Source organism: Lucilia sericata, unplaced genomic scaffold (genome assembly GCF_015586225.1).
Source record: "Lucilia sericata isolate MDLA Ls3-8-SP2 unplaced genomic scaffold, ASM1558622v1 Contig001201F_arrow, whole genome shotgun sequence".
In the NCBI taxonomy this organism is placed as follows: Eukaryota; Metazoa; Arthropoda; class Insecta; order Diptera; family Calliphoridae; genus Lucilia; species Lucilia sericata.
In genome coordinates, this window is record NW_023995164.1 from 6,639 (window position 1) to 20,159 (window position 13,521).

Here is a 13,521-nt window from a genome sequence, read left to right on the forward strand (position 1 = left end):
CAAGTCAGAACAACAATAGTCAAAAAAAAATCTTTGAATAAGTGGCATGAAATGGCACAACATCCGTGAACGAAACACAAGAATCCAGAAAACATAATAAAAACAAAATAATAATAGTTTTAATAATAAAATCAACAAAACAATACACGTGTTAATATTTGAATAATAATTAACACTTATATGGTTATTTTTAACGGTTTAAATTTAAAAAAAGAACACCAAAGTTTAGAAATTAAGGGAAGCCCTATTGTAAAATAAATATCTATAAGAAGAACACATTTTAATTATAGATTTTGATTTAAGATTTATTTTTAATTTTAACGTTATTTTTAAATCCTTAAGTAACTTTAGCTTTCATATAACCATATTTAGCAACACTAATTTAAATAACAAAGATTTATGTATGAATGTTCAAATATTTAAAAAAATATATTAATTTATTCTTTTACTAAATATTACAGCATAAATACCATAAACCAAAAAACACATTAAAATTTTCTTTATTAAATGTTTGCCAATTGTTAATACCACTTTAGAGACAAAAAAAAAGTACATTCAAATATTTTGTTTGGGTTCATGGTCAAGTCGAACAGCATCTTTAACACTATAAATAACCGTTTTCAATACAAGAACCTTCAAATTTTCAAAACAATTCAATTTATCATTTTTGAATTTATTTAAATTTTCTTAATATGAACAAAAGAAATTTTGTTTATTGTTAAGCAGTGTATTTATAAAAATACATACATATTTTAGACATTTTAATAAAATAATTAGATTTAAATATAAATGTAGTGGATTTGTTATTTATTTATCTAAATATTTAGCATATTATGGTTAAAAGCTAAAATCAATAACTAACAATATGGCTGTGAGTGTACACAAAATTGTTTTTATTTAACCTTAACCTATATTTTGGGGATTTATTGTTCTGGACTTTGAAGAAAACTAAAATTTATAATAACACTGTGTTACAGTTTTCCTATGTTCACTAAACCAAAGGTAATATTATAGAAAACTCAAAATATACCTTTTTGAAAATAATAGGTTCTTATTTACTCCGGGCACTGTATGGCTAATTTCAAGTTTCTAGGTTTAATATTAAAAAGATTCAAAAGTACCAGTTAAAGCACAAAAAAGTACTCTGTAAATTTTCATTCCATCAAAATTCTACTTCAATTTATTTCAATAAATTTGTCTATAAAGACATAATAGTATAAGAACTCTTAAAGGCAATTTTGTTCGGAATATAATTACACATTACTTTTTAAAATTGGCCTTAAATTATAAAAGTCAAGTCAAATTTACTATTACAACATTTTCGACTTTTCATACAAACTTTAAATGCACACCTAAAACTATGCTATAAAATAAAGCAAGCAACTGTTTTAGAAAACACAGCCAAATAAAAAATTGTCAAAAATCATCAAAAAATTATTTAAATTAATCATTTGTTTGACTTGAAAACTACTTTTTAAATTGTTATAAATTCTAATGGAAATCAAATCTGAAAATTACCAACCCTTATAAAGTGTCGTCATACTCAATGAAGCGCCATCTAATGTCTCAAAATGTTAGAATTTTGTAAAATACAACAATATTTATTGACATTTATGAAACAGCTGTGTTGTAATGAAATGTCAAAGTTGACATAGAAAACAAATAAAGCGGCCATCTTTTTTCTGTCTATCATAAATACACAAACAATTTTTTACCCAAAGAAGAGAATGAAAAAATACTAGATTTTATTTAACAATTACAAATAGTAATAAATAAATAATTAAAAATATTTAAAACAAAATGTCCATTACACAGCGCTCTTTTGCGCAAAAGTTATCTAGGTAAGACTAAAGGAAAAGTAACCTGATAAAAAGTTCTTAAATTAGCAAAAGGGCGAGGCTGCCTGCAAGTTTAAAATTTCTTTATTAACATGAAAAACAATTTATGAATGAATTTCTTAATTCTTTATAGGACTCATGCTAGTGATGTGCGTAAAAATGTGGTCAATTGTCATATGCAAACGAAAACAAACAGATTCTTCTATGTGCTCCTCGACTGTAAGTATTTGGCCTATTTTCCATAATGTAGTATGTAGTACATATTGTACCATTTATGGTCAAGGTGTGTCTTTATTAATTAATTTTACTTCTCTTTTTTATTTAGCTTTCCTTAACCGAACCCGTTGAGCCATTGGATTACGAAGAGTTTTTAAATTCTCATATAAACACTATTAATCGTGATCCTTTAAAAAATATACTCGATTTTCCACCAGGAGATGTTACTGTCAAAACTATACCACGTAAAATCAGAACCATTGAACATATTGTGCCAAAGGAAAATTTGTAAGTTGCAAAGAATACCTTTACAAACATTTCAATACATATTATGTCCATTTTAGTGCTGAACTGCCTCAACATGTTCAGGAGTGTGTTAACTGTTATACACGCCCCTGGAAAGTGGTGGAATATGCCCAACGTCATTATTCTAGTTCTTGTTGTGCTCGTGAACGTATTGATCGAGGCACCATAAGCCCATCGGCCTATCAGCAAGAATTTGAAGTAGATAAAGATTTTGCCTCTTTCGATGAGTCCTCTTTAACCGATCAAAGTAACAGCTGCACTCCCAGCTCTAGGCAATCTATTGCCAGTTTATCTTCTGTTAGCTCCTGTACTGATACTTTAACTCCCCGTGGTTCATGGGCTAGTTTTGACCTAAGACGTTCTGTCAACGATCCCTTAATACCGAACTTATTAGATGATGTTCCTCCCGAACATATTGACCAAACAAACGAATCAAAGAGATTGGAAGATAGACAAGAAGCTCTCTTCTCTCTTTATCCCGAAGCGGATGCCGAAGATATAATCGAACGTCGATTATCGGCTGAATTGCCCATGGAACATATGGGTCATCGTATATTTGTGAAATGTTTACAGTTAAGACTGGAATTGGAGGTAGAACCAATATTTGCCTCTATGGCCATATATGACGCCAAAGAAAAGAAAAAGATCTCGGAAAATTTCTACTTTGATATGAATTCGGATACCTTAAAACGTATGTTACATACGCACGTGCGCTGTGCTGATGAAAGTACCCAAAGTAGAGCGGGTATTTTTGAAATAAGTTATCCCAGCAATGATTTGTTTTTGGTAATACGTTTGGAAAAGGTTTTGCAGGGTGATATCAAGGATTCGGTGGAGCCTTATATTAAAGATGATAAAGATAAATGTCGTGAAAAAGCCAAACAGAATGCCTCAGACTTTTGTGAAAGATTAGGCAAATACCGCATGCCTTTCGCTTGGACTGGTATATATTTAACCAATATTTTCAATGGTGATAGTTTTGAGGGCGGAAAAGAGGGTATTGGTTTGGGCGGCAATCAAGATCGCGAAACTGGTGGTTCTCTGGGATCTGCAGCCAGTTCCAACAGCTTAGATCGCAAATCATCTACCAGCAGTTTTGATCAGCTAAGACGTAAAGCCAATGATATGAGTGGTACTTTAACACGTCGAGGCTCTTTAGAACGCAAAGAAAAAAGACGATCTTGGTCTCCTGATGACTTTGCCAATGTGGTTGAATCATTCCGGCCCATTACTATAACTATTTCTAGTTTCTTTAAACAAGAAACCGATAAAATGAAAGACGAAGATTTATATAAATTTTTAATGGAACTAAAAAGACCTAGTTCGGCGATGAAGAAATACAAATGCATACCCGGTTCTATAAAATTGGAAATTTCACCCTGCACAGAGGATGTTAAGAATGCCTTAACCCCCGAATTGGCCAAAGTAGAGCCATATGTAGAGGATAACACTAGACCAGTCAAGGAAATACTAGAAATACCTCCTACCGCTATTTATAATCCCCACTACACTTATCGTAATCTATTGTTTGTGTCACCCAAAGAGCTTAACTTTTCCTCAAGGGCCGGTTCTGCACGTAATATTGCTGTTAGAGTACAACTTATGGCGGGAGAAACACAAAACGATGCCATTAATGCCATATTTGGAAAATCATCCTGCCCCGAGTATTCTAATGAAGCTTTTACAGCCGTCAATTATCATAACAAATGTCCAGCATTCTATGATGAAATTAAATTTGCTTTACCAGCTCATCTCAAACAAAATCACCATCTTTTCTTTACCATTTATCATGTTTCATGTCAAAAGAAACCACAAGACTTGCAACCTTCCGTTGAAACACCGGTGGGTTATACCTGGTGGCCTTTACTAGAGGATGGCAAACTTAAAGTGGGAGAATTTCAATTGCCTGTAATGGTAGAAACTCCTCCAGAAAACTATTCCTTTATACCGCCAAATGTTCACTTACCCGGCACTAAATGGCTGGATAATCATCGTCCTGTCTTTTCCATAAGCGTGGAGGCAGTTACTTCAGTACATACTTTAGATCCTAATTTGGATCGTTTCTTTTTGATGTGTGATTATTTGAATTCTCGCAAGATTCCACCACGTATAGGTGAGGGCAATATGGAAGCTGAAATGAAGAAATGTTTACTGGAAATTGCAAATGCTGAACGTGAACCTTTGGTGAAAAATTTACATTTAGTTTTGGATAAACTTATAGAACTGTTGGTAACAACTTATAAAATTGGCGGACAAACACTATCACTGGGTTCAACAGTTTTCGAAGTTTTGTGTTTAGTATCATCTAATTTATCGGTGAGTAGATTTAAAAATTGTGAATGATGAGAATTTTTCATGGACTTTTTCGGATTTAAAACTAACTAGGATTTGAACTCGAGTGTGAAAAAATTTATAATTCTATTATTAAACGAAATACATATATTTCAACTTTTTTACAAAACTGTATTTTTTCAGATTTTAAGTGATGACTTAATAGTAGATCAATACGGCCGCCAGTCTTTACTATCCACTTATGTGCAATTTCAAAGCAAAATCCCCCATCCTTTCAGTGGCAAGAGACGTATAACCTGCAGCCGCAGTAATGCTGAAGAAATGCATACTTCCTCCTCTTCATCAGATACCTATAGCATCTACGATAATGTAGTAGCCGGCCGCAGTTTGGATCGTAAGGAAATGGCCATGGAAATGTCACCAACATTTGTAGGACGCGATGGCCAAATACGTTTATTGCATGAGGAACTAGCTTTACACTGGGTAGTAGCTAGCGGACGTGCTGCTGATTTAGCCATGAGTAATTCTTGGTTTTTATTTGAATTGATTGTTAAATCCATGATAGAACATTTGGATTTTACGCGATCTCTGCAAGCACCAAGAAAACAAAGATTTCCTCATCAATACACAGATGATATATCGACTTTGGTACATTTGGTCACCACCAAAGTGGTGGGTTATCACAGCAATGAACCCAAATTGGCTCAATGTCTTAATGCCAGCTTAAGTTTCTTTATATTTGACTTATTTAGTGTCATGGATAGAGGTTTTATATTTGGCTTAATAAAAACCTATTACAAGGTTTTGATATCGAAAAATGCCTCTATACCAGATTTGATGAATTATAAAATAGATTTTTTGCGTATAGTCTGTAGTCATGAACATTATGTGGCATTAAATCTGCCATTTGGCACACCGTATACAACAAAATCTGCTCCCTGCAGTCCCACACCAAGTACCAATTCGAACACTAGTGGAACATCATATGTAAGTAATTTTAAAAAAACAATTTTTTAATAATATTAGAGCAGATTCATAAAATCGAGTTTTATACATAAAAAGCCTTTAGTTATTTTGCCGAAATCTTGTTTTTGAAATTTTAACAAAAATGGATTTAATTTGTTTCCAGGGTTCCATTGAACGAGCTTTACATGCGGATTTAAGCATCGAATTCAGGCAACAGCATTTTCTAGTTGGTTTGGTTCTAAGTGATTTAGCGACTGTTTTGGAAGTACCGTAAGTTTAAAATCCCTATGATTCCCATAAATTATAAAATCTGGCAACAGAAACAACTTCAAACAAAACTTGGAAACGATTTCTTCCACTTTCACAGACTTTTAAACTAATTCAAATATTTTCATCTCTTCTTAGAAATCCTCAACTGCATGGCAAAGCTATAAGATGTATACGAAATTTAATGACTTCTCATGACTTGGATCCACGCTATAGTGACAGTGAGGCTAGAGCACGCGTAGCTTCTTTATATCTGCCTTTGCTGGGCATAGTAATGGATGCCATACCACAATTACATCAATATCTAACCGACTCCAATGATCGCTTACACAATATGGGTTTATTAGATGATTACCAGGGTCCACACACTACCATTGCCACCACAACTATAAGTCCCGAAGTAGCTTATGCTATATCGGGTTCTAGATCTTATGCCTACATGAGTGATCATGTAAAGAATAAATCACCTTTGAGTAGTGAAAATACACGTCATCTTTTAGCTTGTTGCACTTGGATATTGAAAAATCTCGAAAGAACTGCTTTATATAGATGGACTTTAGGACTATCACCTCATAGAGTTCATCAAATGTTGCAGGTGTTGAATACTTGTATACCCTGTTTCGAATATAAAGGACAGAAACGTTTGCCCGTCTTAAAACGTAACACACAAAGTTTCCGCAAACCTACAGATCTTAAAGAAAAACTAGAGGAGTGTATACGTGGCACCAACTCGGCCCGTTATGATTTAATAAATCGTCGCAAAGATCGCAATTCAACGGAGAAATTCCGTTGGCGTAAAGATCAAATGCCCTATAGGGCACAATTTTATGATACTATAACAAAAACAGATCCAGAATTAGAATTGAGTCATTATATTGAAGGATCATTGGCTACCGAAATTACTCTGGTGATTTTAGATTGTTTGGAAATTATTGTACAAGTGGCTACGAATTCCGAAATGCATCATAATCTTTTGGGTACAGTGTTGAAAGTATTGTTGCATGCTTTGTCGCGCAACCAAAGTACTTTGGCATTGAAGAATTTGTTTTCATCACAAAGATCATTGATCTTTAAATTTCCCAATTTGTTGTTTGATGAGGAAACCGATATCTGTGCTGACTTGTGTTTACTGTTGCTAAAGCACTGTGGTTCCCAGTTGCCTGGTATAAGATCACAAGCTGCTGCTTCCTTGTATTTGCTAATGAGGCAAAATTTTGAAATCGGCAATGTAAGTACAAAGAAACAACATAAGTGATTAATAACATTCTTCTATTGATTCTAAAAATGATCTTCCAGAATTTCGCTCGCGTTAAAATGCAAGTAACCATGTCTCTATCATCTCTAGTGGGCACTAGCTCTTCGTTCAGCGAACAGTCTTTACGACGAGCTCTAAAAACCATTTTAGTTTATGCAGAATCCGATTCAGATCTCCAGGATACCTCGTTCCCAGAACAAGTACAAGATCTATTATTCAATTTGCATATGATACTCTCGGACACGGTAAAAATGAAAGAATATCAGGAGGATCCTGAAATGTTGTTAGATCTTATGCATCGTATTGCCAAAGGTTATCAAAATAATCCCGATTTACGTTTGACATGGTTAGAGAATATGGCCAAGAAACACAAAGAGCGTGCCAATCACACTGAGGCAGCCATGTGCTTTGTTCATTCCGCCGCTCTGGTGGCCGAATACCTAAGTATGTTGGAGTCCCAGCCTCATCTACCAGTAGGTGCAGTGAGCTTCCAGAAAGTCACTCCCAACTCTTTGCTGGAGTCTGCTGTTTCCGATGACGTTCTAAGTCCTGGCGAAGATGGTATCTGCTTGGGTAATCATTTCACTGAGTCAGGCTTGAAAGCTTTGTTGGAAGAAGCTTCAAATTCGTTCCAAATAGCTGGCATGTATGAGGCCATGAATGAAGTTTATAAAATACTTGTACCCATTTGCGAGGCCAATAGAGATTTCCAGAAATTAAGTAAAATTCATGGTAAACTACAGGAGGCCTTCAATCGTATCGCACAACTGCAGGGCAAACGGGTTTTTGGTACTTATTTCAGAGTTGGTTTCTATGGTGCCAAATTTGGTGATTTAGATCAACAGGAGTTTATCTACAAGGAACCAACTCTTACCAAGTTACCCGAAATATTTAGTAGACTGCAGGTAAGTTTGAAATTTTAGATTAGTTTATCATTTTCATCTTAAATTACAAAAATGTTCTCTTCAAAAAAAATTTTTTTTTGCAACTTCTAATTATATTTTTATAGAGTTTAATTTTTATTAAATCCACTTCCAAATATTTTTCGAAAAAAATTTCGAAAAATTTCCAAAGATATTAAAAATAAATAAAAGTCGTAAAAATATTACTTAAAACTTAATTAAATTCTTATAGAACTTTTATGCTGATCGCTTTTGGCCCAGACTCTGTTCACATTATTAAAGATTCCTAACAGTGTAGATGTTAATAGTCTAGATCCCGATAAGGCTTACATACAAATCACCTATGTAGAACCCTATTTCGAAAACTATGAGCTGCGGCATCGGGAAACCTATTTCGAAAGAAACTTCAACATAAGTATACTAATAAAACCAATTTAAAGCAAATAAGTTTACTTAAGTATTTCAACATATTTCAGAACGTTTCATTTTTGCCACCCCTTTCACCAAGTCTGGCAAAGCACATGGTGATTTGCATGAACAATGTAAACGCAAAACAATACTCACCACAGCCAATCATTTTCCTTACGTCAAGACACGTATTCAAGTTATAAATCGCCAGCAAATCATATTGGATCCCATTGAAGTGGCCATCGAAGATATACAAAAGAAAACACTGGAATTGGCAGCGGCTACCAATCAAGAACCAGCCGATCCCAAGATACTACAAATGGTCTTACAAGGCTGCATTGGTACCACTGTCAATCAGGGTCCCATGGAAATGGCAGCCGTATTTCTATCGAATCTCTCGGATGGTGTTACCATACCTACCAAAAATCAAAATAAATTACGTTTATGCTTTAGAGAATTTTCAAAACGTTGTGCTGATGCTCTAAAGAAAAATCGTAATTTAATCTTATCCGATCAAAAAGATTATCAGCGTGAATTGGAACGTAATAATGAACGTTTTGTGGAACGTTTGACACCATTAATAACATTAACACCCACGCAGGCGCAGGGTGTAGTAAAGTAAGTTGCTAATAATTTAAAGTTTCCATTTAAATGCTAATTCTAAATTTCTTTTAAAACTATTTCCAGAGCAAATGCCGCTAGCAATCGTAGTACACCCTTAAAATGGTAATTAATTGTTTAAATGCATTTATGTAACCATAAGGTATTACTTACTCACTACCACTTTGTATTGGCTTTTTGCTCTAACATTTTAAAGCTTTCTTAAAACAAATTCTTCTTTTACTATAATCGAATATTTTTTCTTCCTTTCCCTTACATGTCTGTTCGTATATTGGAAATATGCTAATTTGTAATTGTCTATACTACACATACACCTAAATATTTTATAGTGTTTCCGATTATTCAAGTAATTTATTAGCTATTGATATATTTAAACAGAATACATAAAAAAATTATTAAAACAATTAGTATTTAGAAAAAAAAGTACTTAACTTTTAAAGCACATTTTCTTGTTAAAATCAAGCTGCAGTGAAAAAAATTAAATTAATTTTGCTGAAATTTGTAGAAAATTACAAAGTATCTATGTTAGCTGGTTTTAATGGGCAGTTTTTGTGCTTTAAAATTTTTTTGAAACCAAAAATTATAAACCAAAAATTTTGCAAAATTTTGTAGTCATACATATAATAATTATACACTCACTTAAAAATTCACATTTCATAAATTTCTCGCTAAAAAAACACATCATTCTCATCATCATATTTATTCAAAAAAAGTATTTAAACTAGATTTATATACAAATACACAAAACATACATTTTATACTTTTATAGCATTCTGCAATAAAATCAAACTTTTTTTACAAAACTTGTAATGTTGTTTACATTAAAACGAAAAAGAAAATATAATTTTTAAATGCTGTAACTCAAAGGTTGGTTAATTAAATGAAAAAGTTTTAAAGCATACTTTGAAGCTTAAAAATTCCAAAAATTTTAAGAATAACTGCAACTCTTCTAAACATCTGTTAGGTAAACAAAAAATGCATAAAATCTTATATTCTATTTATATTGAATAAAAAACTTACTTTTTTCCGCTTATATTCTTTCACTTTAATACTTTTTTATTAAAGATAATTTTAACAATAAAGATTTAAATTTAACAAATAACAATTATATAAGTATAAAAATAGTGTATACACATGATCACTGAAAATTAAAGGCAAATCCTTTAAGACTTTCAAAAAATTTATTTTGATTCGAAGCATCTTGTATCAAATTTAATTTATTGGCATAACTATCCGCCTCTTCAGCATTATGGGGAGGTTTTAAATGATTAACATTGTCATTTGTAGTGCATTTTTGCCACTCGGATAAATCAACATTGATATTATGATAATTTGTTTCGGCAGTTATGTCCTTGGGCAAGACATGAGAGTTTTGTAGTTTTTGTAAAAATTTCACTGCAAAAAACGCAAATAATTTAAATTAAATTATTCAAAGCTTTATTAAATAAGCGCCGACTTACTGTTAATATCATTAAATTGCAGTTGTTTAGAGTTATCTGACCACCATTTAATAATTAAGCAGAGATAGTGTTTGGTAGTTTCCTCGGATTCCCTAAATAAGCAGGTCAAATAGTTGTCACAAAATATGATATGCAATAGCTGCACGGATAACCGAGAAATTTCAGCCACCTGTAAAGTACCTAACAATAAAACAAATAAAAAAAAAATAAACTTTTACAAAAAGACTATTGCAAAAAAAATCACTTACAATGTTCCTTTTTTTGTAGTAACCATTGTCTGAGGAGTTGAAAGATCAGTGTTACTACACTAAGGCATAATTTGACATAACATTCGCATCTAGGATTTCTTAAATCAGCAGCATTTTCTTGACCTACTGTCGAGTTTGTGGTAATATTTGTTTTAGTTGTAGTTGAATTTTGTTCGGTCGTTTCAAAATCCATTTTGTTGTTATTGCTGCTATTACTGGAAACATCAATTCGTCTTTCATTGTTATCTTCATCTTCTTCGTCATCGTATAAAGGCAAAAGTTTTTGTACAAATTTTGGTGGTTTTTGAAAGCATTCATATACAAAACGCACATGATTTAAACATATTACAACGAGCAGTTTAAAATGCTGTAAATGCAAATGCTGACTTAAAGGGAAGGCAATTTCCAGCAGACCACAATAAACCTAAAACAAAGATAAATATAACAACATAGCAAACATTTATAAATGACCACCTACCTGCATCAAACACGATTCATTAGAGAATCTATAAGTTGAACGCACTCGATCAGCCACAAATGTTGACTCTGGACTATTAACACACAATAAGTCCAAAGTTTTGGGCAATCTACAACATTGCCTTAGGCCAATAGATATTTCGCGGAAAATCCAAGCGCTAGGGCGGGAAAATACTAATGATTTTAAAAGATCCACCAACATTTCTAAACAGTTTACAGGCGTCGCGGAAGACGCATGAATCAGCAAACTATTTAACCAAACAGCTAAAGCCTCTAACACTCCAAAGTGTTCGCAGATTTCACGCGCAAAGCCCAGTTTTGAAACCGAGTCTGTAACAATTTGCAATAGATAATATTCGTCATGTTTGTGTTGCAGTAGGGCACACGTTAATTCTGGCACTTCTTGGCAAATAATGGCCTAAAGCAGCAAGATAACGTCTTAAACATAAGCAACGTTCATCATCGTATAATTCCGACGGTTCTTGTAGACAACGTACATAATCATCTGCTCTCGGCGGTGATTTTGTATTAATGAGAGAATAATCGTGATAGGGATGTATACGACGATTCTTGGGAAACTCTAAACTATGCGTATAAGACCAAAATTCCGGCAAAACTTTGCTAACCGAATCTAAGCAGGACTTTGCGAAATTATCGGGCAATTTTTCAACTCCTAAAAGTTGCAACTGAGCCAGTTTTGTTTGTATGTTTTCCAATTCAAGTTGGAATAGCGTTCTTTGTTTTTTGGAGCTGCCCTTATCCCATGAGTGCTCATATATCATGGGATGTATTTGGCTAAGTGTACATTCTTCTAATTGGGAGGCTAATGAGGCGCCTACATCCAAACTAGGCATTCTCATGAGACATTTTGCCAACCGTCGCTGTTGTTTGTTAGACGATGTTGTAACAGCACTCGGATCTTTCCGCCTTTGTTTAACTTGTACCTGTCTTATGGACTCATCACATATACTTTGTTGCAAACGTTGAGTATCATCCTCATAACGCATTTTAACCATGGAACACTCCATTTCTTTCATACGTACTTCGGCTTCTTTGGCTTGTACTGCCTTGGCCAATTCATCCATTTTCGACTGGCATTCGTTTTGAGCGTTTTGTGCGCTTAATATTTTCTCCATTCTTAATGTTTGGGCCTGCTGTTTTAGGTGGCGCAACTCATCGCGCAGCAATGATGTTTCGCCTTCTTTAGATGCCATCTTTGTCTTTGCCTCCTGATAGATCATGGCTTAATTTCGAATTTTCCTTTTTTAAAACATCTACCTTTTCCATTAGAAATTTTATTTGTCTTTCCGAGGCCAATTGTCTACGCGCCGCGCTCTGGCTAGAGGGTAATGTTGACTCTGGGCCAGTATTCTGGGATAAAACGAACTCCATAGCATCCTCTGAAACCTGCTGCTGTGTGATTTTTGGTTTCGGCTTTTGTGTTGGCGGTGGTGGAGCAGGCTTTTTAAACACACCCGGATCATTTATTTGCACAGCGGCCAATAGTTCAAAGTCATCGTCATCATCCTCAAACATTTGTGACAAAATATCTGGTGCTGGTATTTCACTTACCGCTGGCCGTTGTGTACTCGTGGTGGCAGCATTAGCAAATTCCGTAAACGTTATATCGCTCTCGGTTAAATTCATTCCATTGTACTGTTGTTGCTTTGTTTGGCTATAAACCTTTTCGGCCGCAACTGCTGCTTCAGCCACTTGAGTGGCCAGTAGTATGACATCGTCGTCATCATCATCCCAGAAATCATTAGTGCTACTTTTAATGGGTGATACATTTCTTACTATAGTCGCCTTGGATGATGAAGGCCGGGCTGTTGCATCCGTTGCACTTCTGCTACTGATGCTTATGTCCAGTTTTGGCTTTTTCATAGAACGCCCAAATTCTTTCAAAGGTTGAAAACGTTTGGACATTTTTAATTGTCTTTTTTGTTTTAGAATTTATAATATTTTCGCTACATTAAATTAAGAATGCTTGTTTGTTTATTTTTTGGAATAAAATTCATAAAATTGCAATATGCAGAGTCCATCGCCAAACAGCAGAGATTTACTAACCTAGCCGCCATTTAATTACAAATCCGACGTCGTAAAATATTTAGCGGAAAACCGAAGTCGTCTTATTTTGATTAACACCGACGCCTTAAAGTTAACCGCCAAGTGCGTTTATCAAACATTATAAAATTAATACTTTTGTAAATTTATTTGTACAATAAATATAAAAATACAATAAAATATAAGCAATTAGAATAACCT

The 13,521-nt window shown here is 33.8% G+C and overlaps 2 protein-coding genes across 2 annotated transcripts; one reads left to right on the forward strand and one right to left on the reverse strand.

Moving 5' to 3' along the window:
• The first annotated feature begins 1,800 nt into the window (after window positions 1-1,800).
• LOC119610453 (dedicator of cytokinesis protein 7) lies at window positions 1,801-9,867 on the forward strand. The gene is given in 14 exon segments (XM_037965673.1): window positions 1,801-1,841; window positions 1,972-2,020; window positions 2,022-2,057; window positions 2,164-2,342; window positions 2,399-4,676; window positions 4,836-5,639; window positions 5,782-5,888; window positions 6,024-7,113; window positions 7,182-8,045; window positions 8,275-8,292; window positions 8,294-8,329; window positions 8,331-8,457; window positions 8,519-9,068; window positions 9,138-9,867. Coding segments are annotated over 14 exon segments (6,222 nt in total). The 3' UTR covers window positions 9,181-9,867.
• Window positions 9,868-10,109: 242 nt separating this feature from the next.
• LOC119610456 (ATR-interacting protein mus304) lies at window positions 10,110-13,334 on the reverse strand. The gene is given in 6 exon segments (XM_037965676.1): window positions 10,110-10,466; window positions 10,532-10,711; window positions 10,780-11,203; window positions 11,258-11,674; window positions 11,676-12,461; window positions 12,463-13,334. Coding segments are annotated over 6 exon segments (2,784 nt in total). The 5' UTR covers window positions 13,183-13,334; the 3' UTR covers window positions 10,110-10,209.
• Between the last annotated feature and the right edge of the window lie 187 nt (window positions 13,335-13,521).